Below are 9,306 nucleotides of genomic sequence, written 5' to 3'. Positions count from 1 at the left end.
CTGGAATTTTTCTTGCATAGTTTTCAATGATTGCATAATGGCTAACAATTATACTTTAAATTAAAAATATTAAAAAATAAACGTAATTAAACCATAGCAATCTCATTTGCTCTTCCATGAAATCTTCCTGATGCAATGTCACAGAAGCCTAACTTTACTTTCTCCTACAGAGAACATTAATTTCCAGAGATTATGTAGTGCAACTGGTCAACTTGTAGGAAAGAGACAACACACTGATATGACGTCACCATCTAGATAAGGGAAATGTGTTTTGGGTACCCAGTTAATAAAATATCTCCATGGTCTGCAATGTCCTTCCTATTTTCTATCCAGATCAATGCCATGACTCTAGTTGAAGAGAATGGAATCAGGATCTTGGTTTGCCATCTGTGCTATATGCTTTAACACGTCCTTTTTGGTAATGATTCCAAGCAATCGCCTAAAAGACAAACAGTACAACAAAACAAAAATAAATCCACAGTTAAAACAGCATTTCCAAATGTGATATTTGTTCTCTTCAGCAATTCTTTTTACCTTTGTCTTTAAACACTATCTGTACTTCCAGAACAATGACATATCAGGAGTGGGATGAGTATCCCAGGCAAATAAAACAATGCATGGATCCATAAATATATGTGAACATTTCTTCTATGTTTTAGGTCCTGCAATTTCCTACTATTTAAATATCCCTTTCTACATGTATAAATCTTTCCTACCTACTTCAGCCCAGTTCAAATGCCCCTTTACCTGAAACTTCCCCGATATTAGGAGCCAGCAATAACTCTTACCCTGTTTCAAGCATCAGGTCTTTTCCATAGTTCTTATTCTCTTTGAATATTTTCCTGTAACCCCTGTGTGTCCCAGCCTTTCCCATAGCACTATGCTCTTCTTGAGGGCAGAGAAGGGTCTAGTTCATTTGTGTGTGTGTGTGTGTGTGTGTGTGTGTGTGTGTGTGTGTTACTGGGAATCAAACCCAGGCGTGTTCTATCTCTGAGCTACACCACAACTCTACTTTTTATTTTGAAATGGGACCTAAGTTTCTGAGGGTCTTGCTAAGTTGCTGAGGCTGGTTTTGAACCTGTGATCCTCCTATTCCAACCTCCCAAGTACTAGGATTACAGGTGTGGGCCACCACATCTGAATTCAGTTCATTTTTGTGTCTCCCAATAATTCAGTGGGATACCTTCTTATATGAAGTAGAGATTCAGTAAATGTTGAATGAACCAATTAGGCAAAGTCCCTGTATGGATTTAAATCCTGCAAGACATTTGATACATCACTTCAAAATTTTAGAGGAGGAAAAAATTCTTAAGTAGTTGCTGGATTAACATAGAATGGTCAAGCTGGGTGTGGTGGGACACACTGTAATCCTAGTTGGGAGGTGAGAAATAGAGGATTACAGGTTCAAAACCAGCCTCAGCAACTTAGCAAGACTCTCAGAAACCCAGTAAGACCTTGTTTCAAAATAAAAAGTAAAAAGAACTGGGGGTATAGTTCAGAGGTAGAATGCCCCTGGGTTCAATCCCTAGTACCACAAAAATAAATAAATAAAATAAAGGGTCTGGTGGTGTAGCTCAAACCCCAGTGCCAAAAATTTTTTAAAATGTAGAATATTCATAAAACACTATTTTAAACCTCTACCTCTCCTCTTTTCTAATAAATATAGTAGGGCTTCTTTCACAGAATAAGAAAGATCCTGAGAAGGAATGAACCGTGAGCTTAGGAATCAGACGATTGTGTGTAAAGCCTATTTCAGCTAGGCATGGTGGCACATACTTATAATCCCAGTACTTGGGAGGCTGAGAGAGGAGGTTTATAGGTTCACAGCCAGCCTCAACAACTTAATGAGGCCCTCCATAACTCAGTGAGACCCTGTTTCAAAATAAAATGATATAATAAGGTTGGGATGTGGAAACTAGAGAGATATCTGGAAATAAGGGCAATATCAGATAGATGAGCAGAGACTTCAGGGGAGTTACTGAGGGGGATCAGGGAAGGAAGATGAAGTCATAAAGAGTGTAATAATTGAAGCAATGCTACAAATGTATCAAAACTACCAATTCCAATATCAAAGACATGCACAGGAAGGGAGAGGGACCAGGTATAGAGGGCATCAATAACTGTGTGCATTTACTTGTCTGATACTCTATACCCCCAATATGCAAAATTGCATTTTAATATAAAATTAAAATGCACAAAGTAAAAAAAAAATCACAATGAAAAAATTAGGGTTGGGAATATAGGTCAGATTGGGTTCTATCCCCAGTACCACAAAAAAGTGTACTTATTAACTGGGGACTCCTGTGTAAACCATTAGACCTCAATGCAGTTGGGTTTTCTTGTCCTCAAATAATGACAAAGGAATTGTAAGGGCCAAATAAAGTAGTCTCTTACCCATGGTTCTGGTGACCCATGGTCAACCATGGTCCAAAAGGACAGTACTAGTACTATACAATATTTATTGCTCTTAATTTCTTAATATGCATGATTTATAAATTGACCTTTTCACGGGTATGTAGTATAGGAAAAACAGAATATATAGGGTTCAATGTTTTCTGTAGATACTGGAATCCCATGGTGGTCTTGGAAGGTATGCCCCAAGGATAAGGGGGGATAACTGTATACTGTATACATATCTCATCTGATGCCATTGTAATTTTAGTGCTGCCTGTGCATGAGGACATAGCTATTTTCTTTTTAGGAGAGGAAATGAGTTATGAATAATGTGAAATTAATCATGCACCACTTTCAAACACACTTTCTCCCCGAATCTCCTTATTTTATTCATTACAATGATATCAGAAACATCTACCTTCATCTCAAAACTTCAAAATAATCTACAATGCTACTAATGTTCATTTAAATTATATTGTCCTAGCATGGCACGATGGCACATGCCTGTAATTCCAGTACTTGGGAGGCTGAGATAAGATACTCGTAAGTCCCAGGCCTATATCAGCAAATTAGTGAGACCCTCAGCAACTTAGAAAGGCCCTGTTTGAATTATAAAACATAAAAAGGGCTGGGAGTACAGTCAGAGGTAGAATGCCCTGGGTTCAAAACCCTAGTATCCAAAACAACAACATCATCATCATCATCATCATCATCATCATCATCATCATCATCTAATTATTATATTTAGATTCTTCCTGTATCCACAATCTCCTTTTTCCCACAGTCCAGTCTGCCTCCACCCATGAGCTCTTACCCATTGTGGGTAACCAGGCACTGCCGCAGTCCCAGCTTGCGGAAGATGTCCACTACGATCTCCATGGGTGTCAGGTCAGTCACAGTGAAGGGACTGAGATCCAAGATGTTCCGAAGCTTCAGGGTGGGTGGAGTATACGGTGGCATCGGAGGAGAATGCTCAGTAAAATAAATAATGGAAGTGCTCACAACCCCATCCTGTTTCTTTCGAGCATTTTCTATTTGAATAGAAAGGGGGAACGTTTTTTAAAAACAGAAGTTCTGATATATCTTTCTGGGCCCTAATCAGCCCCCTCTTCCCTCCATGTATCCCCATTCTGCCCATATTTATGGAGTTCCATAGTGGATTCACGATCTCCTTTCTGAAATCCTTACCAATTGAAATGATGAGATCTCTTCGGAGGACAAAACCTACAAGTCTTTGGGACTCCCGGGACACCACCACTGGGAAGCCGCTGTACGTGGTTTCACTGATTATGGTTTCCACATCTTCCACGGTCATGCTGTCCTGAGTGAGGACAGTCAACAAAGGATCATTTCTCCGGGGTTTCATCACATCTATTGCCAGGGTCTTATGAGCAAACTCTTCTTTGGCTTCCAGGAAGGGGTATCCGTTGAGACGGATATGGGCATCATAGATGCCCTCCCGCCCAAGAGCATCCGCCACCCACTTGCTGGTCATAGCTGCAGCCATCAGAGGCACAATATATTCCAAGCCACCGGTCAGCTCAAACATTATGACAACAAGAGAGACAGTCATCCGAGTCACCCCACCTGTGAAGAAAAAGACACAGGCTACTAAGGCAGACAAAATGCAGGATTCATTACAATGGGCCTGTCTCAGGCCCCATCCATGAGAATTGTGCTTAACAGAACAATTGCTACAGTGGGGTCTCACCTATAACTGTGCAGACCTCAGAAACTGCAGTATGGTAAAGTTACAGTTGACCTGACTCAGATTTCTCAAAATAACATCCACAGAAGCACAAGATGCCTTCTGATGTTTTTGCATGTGTCTATTGCCTCTTTACCCTAATTATAAAAGTGATATATGTCCATTGTAGACAATTCAGAAAAGATGAAAATAATTATGCATAAGCTCATTGCCTATAAGTAAGCAGAGTAAAAATTCTAGTGATACTTTCAAGTTTTTTTCATGCAAAAAACATAAGTAAGCTCATATCATCATTAAGTTATGCCACGCTTTCCCCCCATTTCATGTTGGGAATATTTTACAGATAATTACAATTTATTTAACATTATATTAAAAGATATTGAACATGTTAACATATTTGAAGGCTTATCATATAATATGAGTGAACCTTAAGTTATTTAACTAGTTCCTTACTGTACAAATTTAAGTTGATTCTAATATTTTGGTCTTATAAATAATGCTGTTATACACATTCTTGTGCAGTTATCTTTGTCCAAATTTCTGATTATCTCCCTGATGCGAGAATAGAAACAGCTTCCATAAAGCACTTGAAAAACAGAAAATTTGTGAATGTATTAGTATGCATCTATCATGCACAGGGATGGGGTAGTATGAGGAGTGAAACACACCAAATGATGTCATGGCATATATGATTGTATTACTTCGAATCTCACTATGTTACATAATTACAATACACCAATTTAAAAAAAGACAGACAGATAGCCCAGCATGGTGGGGCACATCAGTAATCCCAGTACTTGGGAGGCTGAGACATGAAAATCACAGTTTGAGACCAACCTCAGCAACTTAGTGAGACTCTATTTCAAAATAAAAAAAGGGTGGGGTGTAACTAAGAAGTAATGTGTCCCTGGGTTCATTCATCAGTACAAAAAAGAAAAACGGAAGACAGTAAATGCAGAAGAAAATGGATGATCGTTTAAAATATTCTGTGTTTATTATCACTCTTTTTTGGTATGTCACGTGGCTAATGACTTCCTTAAAATCAATGCAAACATTACTCACCTAAGCAGGCCGCAGCCCCAACCATTGCATAAAGGCCAGGGGTGATGCAATCAGCTCCTTGGCTACACCAGCTATTAAAGATGGCCCAGTCGTGGTGGTAATAGGCCAGTTGTTCCATTCCTACTCCTAAAAGTCGACCTGCTATAGCGCCAACAGCCATGCTAGGGATAAAGAGGCCAGAAGGGATCTGTAAAGAGAAAGTAAGAAATGCTTACTGAGGAATGATGCAATTGCTTGGCAAATGGTTAGGGTTGGAGGACTGACCCTCTGCAAAGCAAACAGGCCATTGACAATTTAACTATGCACTATGCTAGCAAGTGGCTGTAAAGATTTGTGTAAGACTACAGGGACTAGAGGTTCTCTGGGACGTGCAGGCAAGGGCGACTGCAAAGAAGCTTACCCTCATTCGGGATCCATCAGGCAAGAGCCTGAACTCTCCAGACCCACACAGAACTGGAGGCAGAAATTAGGCCTTTCCCAAAGAAAAAGGAAAATAGATGGAGTTTCTTATATATGCAGACATTTTTCCCCAATTTTGAATTCTTATCACAACAACTACCATTCATTGACTACATGTTCTATGCTGAAAGCTCTACACAGGAGATTTTAGATTCTTTATAGCAGTCCCAAGAGGTGGGATTTTTCCCCAAATACAAATGATATCAGGTTCAGAGAGGTGAAGTAAATTAACCAAGGTCAATATTTGGTAAATACCAGTACTCCGGTTTATTTATATATTTACATATTTTATCTGGTACTGGGAATTGTACCCAGGGCCTTCCTACCTCTGAGATACACCCCAGCCCTTTTTATTTTTTATTTTGAAACAAGGTCTTGCTAAGTAGCTGAGGATCTCAACAAGTTGCTGAGGCTGGCCTAAAACCTGCAATTCTCCTGTCTCAGCCTCCCTAGTACTGGGATTACAGGTGTGCACCACCAGGACTGGCTTGGTACTGGGATTTAAATGGAATGTTCATAGCCATGTTCATCTACTGAATCCAAACCCTTTGCACACACAAAAAGGATGGCACATGAGGTTTCTGTCTATTTTTCAATAGTATAAGGAAAGATTAAACAGATGAAGTTTTTAAATGAAATAATGGCTATGGTTATACACTTAGCACACAAGAAACTTCAACCTATCTCCCTGTCCTTTTTCTTAACTCTTAGGACACTATAGTGAATTATTAATATTTTGTACTTTGAGAGGGAAATGATGGTAAGAATAATCAGAACAGCAGATGACTTTTAAATAGTCCATGTTTGTTTTTGTAATGTCTTTGAATCTGGTGTTCTGATGGTCTACAAATTAATTCCCTTGAAATGAAACAATGAAGCCATGTGATGGAAGTCAACTTGAGCAGCATGGCATGACTTTGCAGGCTCTCCATTATATCTCTGGGTTGGAGGGGTGGATGATATCATCTCAGACAGCTTGGTGTCACCTGAACTGAGTTGCTCTTCCTTATTTTCTGGTTTGGATCTATCTCCTTTTCCCTAGATAACCAAGGGAAATCATTTAGTAGCAGAGTGCTAGAGAGGAAAAATAAAAACCTCAGAGGAAGAGAGAATACTTCAATGCAATTTCCTTTGTAGTGTCTTGTGAAAAAAGGAAAATGTAATAGGTTTTGGCAATAAAACACACACAAGTATGAGGTATGTTTTTTGAAATAATAAAAACATGATAATTGCACATGTTTATGGCATAGAATATGATCTGTCAATACGTGTATACTGTATAATGATGAATTAAATGTAATTATCTTATCCATCACCTTAAATATTTATTATTTGTGTCAGAGACATCCAATGACTTCTTTTCTCTCTTGAAATGTGTAATAAATTATTATCAACTATAATCACCCTGCTATGCTATAGAACACTAGAATGTAATCCTCTTACCTAACTGTAGTTTTGACCAGTTAATCAACTCTTGCCTATCTCCTCTATTCCCCCTGTCCTTCCCAGACTCTGCAACCACTACTTTACTCTATTTCTATGAGATCAACTTTCTTTAGCTTCCACATGAGTATAAAATGCTGATGACTTTTTTTTTTGTACTGGGGACTGAACCCAGGGGCATTCTACCTCTGAGCTCCTCTCCTAGCTTTTTTATTTTTTATTTTGAAACAAGGCCTCACTAGGTTGCAGGAGATATCTTGCTATTTTGCTGAGGGTTTCACTGATTTGCAGAGGCTGGCCTCAAATCTGAGATCCCTTGTCTTAGCCACCCAAGTCCTGGGATTACAGATGTGCATCATCACACCTGGCTAATGTTTGATCCTTTTGATATATTAAATATTATAATATTAACCTGTGAAATAGACCTTACTTGTTGACTAATGAGCATTGATGCCTACTGTAAAATATACTTATTTCTATATTGGATTGAAATATATAAAAATGTTATTTTAGCAGTCAAAATGGTTGAATATTAGCAAATTCGGCCTAATATTGTGTTTTATTAATAAACTCTACAAAGCCACCCTATGTGGACTAACAGTTGGTCAGATATTGTTTTATGATTCAAAGGGCACTGGAAAAATTACCTCGCCATCCTTTTTGAGGGACAAAACATACTTTCCACCGAAAAGAAGACATTTTTCCGTACCATCTCACCACTGAGGTTTGCATTTGGTCTCAAACTCAGCTAGGATAAATTGAGATAGAAGTAGAACTGTCTGGGAAGTGATGAGACAAAGAGGGGGTGAAAGAAGCTTTAGGGTGGGGGACTCATGCTGCAGGAAGCTGAATGCTATCAGGAGCTATCAAGACCACAGGATGCCTTGGTTTTGCCCTCCAAACCCCAAGCCACACATACAAGCCATGCAGTTCCAAAAGCAACCCTCACCTTCATGCCAAAGGTGAATATTGTAATGACGATTTTCAGGATGAGCGTCAAAGCCAGCTGCCACATGGCACTGTAGACTCCAGCACCAGCAGGCCTGTCAGGCAGCTCCCCACCCTTGCTTGTGTTAAAACGGTTCTCATAGTCACAGAGCTTAGAGGAGTCCAGGAGGCCACAGTCATTGAACAGCTCAGAAATGAGCTCGCTTGTGCTCATCCGGGTGTATTCATTGGGGAAAGCCAGGATGGCAGTGATGGCTGTCACGATGAGTACTTCTATGACGGGATACTTGCCCAGCTGGGTAGTCTTACGCTTCCGACACCAGGCGATGTTCGTGCGGATGAATAGAGCCCCCCACAGACCACCAAATATGCCCAGTAGGATGAATGGCACGAGCTCGAAGAGGTGCCATGGGGTATGGAATTCCACATAAAACAGGACCAGGCGGCTGTTCCCAAATGGATTGATGGAGCGCAGAGTGAAGGCTGCCACTAGGGCTGCAAAAAACGAGCGCCACAGTGTTTTGAGGGGAAAGTAGTAGCTGACCTATAAGAGAGAAGGTAGGAAAGCAAACTCCATCAATACACAGAAACTGTCGCAGGTGATAGATCCTACTGCCGCCGCCACTGGAGTTGGGGATGCCCAGAGGTTTCTGGTCACATGGCAAATTGCTGAGTTGGGCAGAGGACTCAGGGACTGTAATATACATAGATATTACTCAAAATTTTGGACACAAAAGTATGCACAGGCTCTATAGACAGAAGTTATTACCTCTTCCAGGCTGAATAGTACTCCACCGATAGGTGCCCCAAAGGCTACAGATACACCAGCAGCTGCTGCAGCTGACAAGACCTAGGATCGAAAATTCAAAAATTAACAACAGAATGATGTTGATGTTGCTTTCCTGAAGTCAATCATTGTGTGTGTGTGTGTGTGTGTGTGTGTGTGTGTGTGTGTGTGCGCGCGCGTGCGCATGCGGGTGTGCTCACTTACTGGGGATTGAGCCCAAGGGTATTTTATCTCCAAGCTACATTTTACTTTTATTTTGAAACAGGACCTACCTCACTATGGTAATGAGAGTCTCATTATTTCCTGAGACTCCTCAAAATTGCAATCATCCCATCTCAGCCTCCCAAGTACTGGGATTACAAGCATGTACCACCACACCCAGCTTCTAATCATGTTTTTTTAAAGGAATGCTAGCTCTTACTAGATATTGTTTATGTGTAGGGGGGATTTCTGGGGATTGAACTCAGAGGAATTTTACCACTGAGCTATATCTCTAGCCCTTTTT

General features: G+C 40.2%; 1 protein-coding gene across 1 annotated transcript in view; it reads right to left on the bottom strand.

Annotated features, from left to right (window-relative positions):
- Positions 1 to 348: 348 nt before the first annotated feature.
- The window catches only part of CLCN5 (chloride voltage-gated channel 5), a gene marked incomplete at both ends in the record, with an annotated part of 58,755 nt that continues 49,797 nt past the window's right edge, over positions 349 to 9,306 (bottom strand). The window contains 6 exons of the mRNA XM_080718295.1: positions 349 to 439; positions 3,209 to 3,425; positions 3,583 to 3,981; positions 5,165 to 5,351; positions 8,016 to 8,558; positions 8,784 to 8,864. Of these exons, the coding sequence (XP_080574421.1) occupies positions 349 to 439; positions 3,209 to 3,425; positions 3,583 to 3,981; positions 5,165 to 5,351; positions 8,016 to 8,558; positions 8,784 to 8,864 (1,518 nt within the window). The remainder of the gene's footprint in view (positions 440 to 3,208; positions 3,426 to 3,582; positions 3,982 to 5,164; positions 5,352 to 8,015; positions 8,559 to 8,783; positions 8,865 to 9,306) is intronic.

This window comes from Muscardinus avellanarius (assembly GCF_963383645.1).
Source record: "Muscardinus avellanarius genome assembly, chromosome: X".
Lineage (NCBI taxonomy): Eukaryota > Metazoa > Chordata > Mammalia > Rodentia > Gliridae > Muscardinus > Muscardinus avellanarius.
Note: the sequence above shows the minus strand (reverse complement) of the source record. Positions and strands in the feature narration are given on the sequence as shown.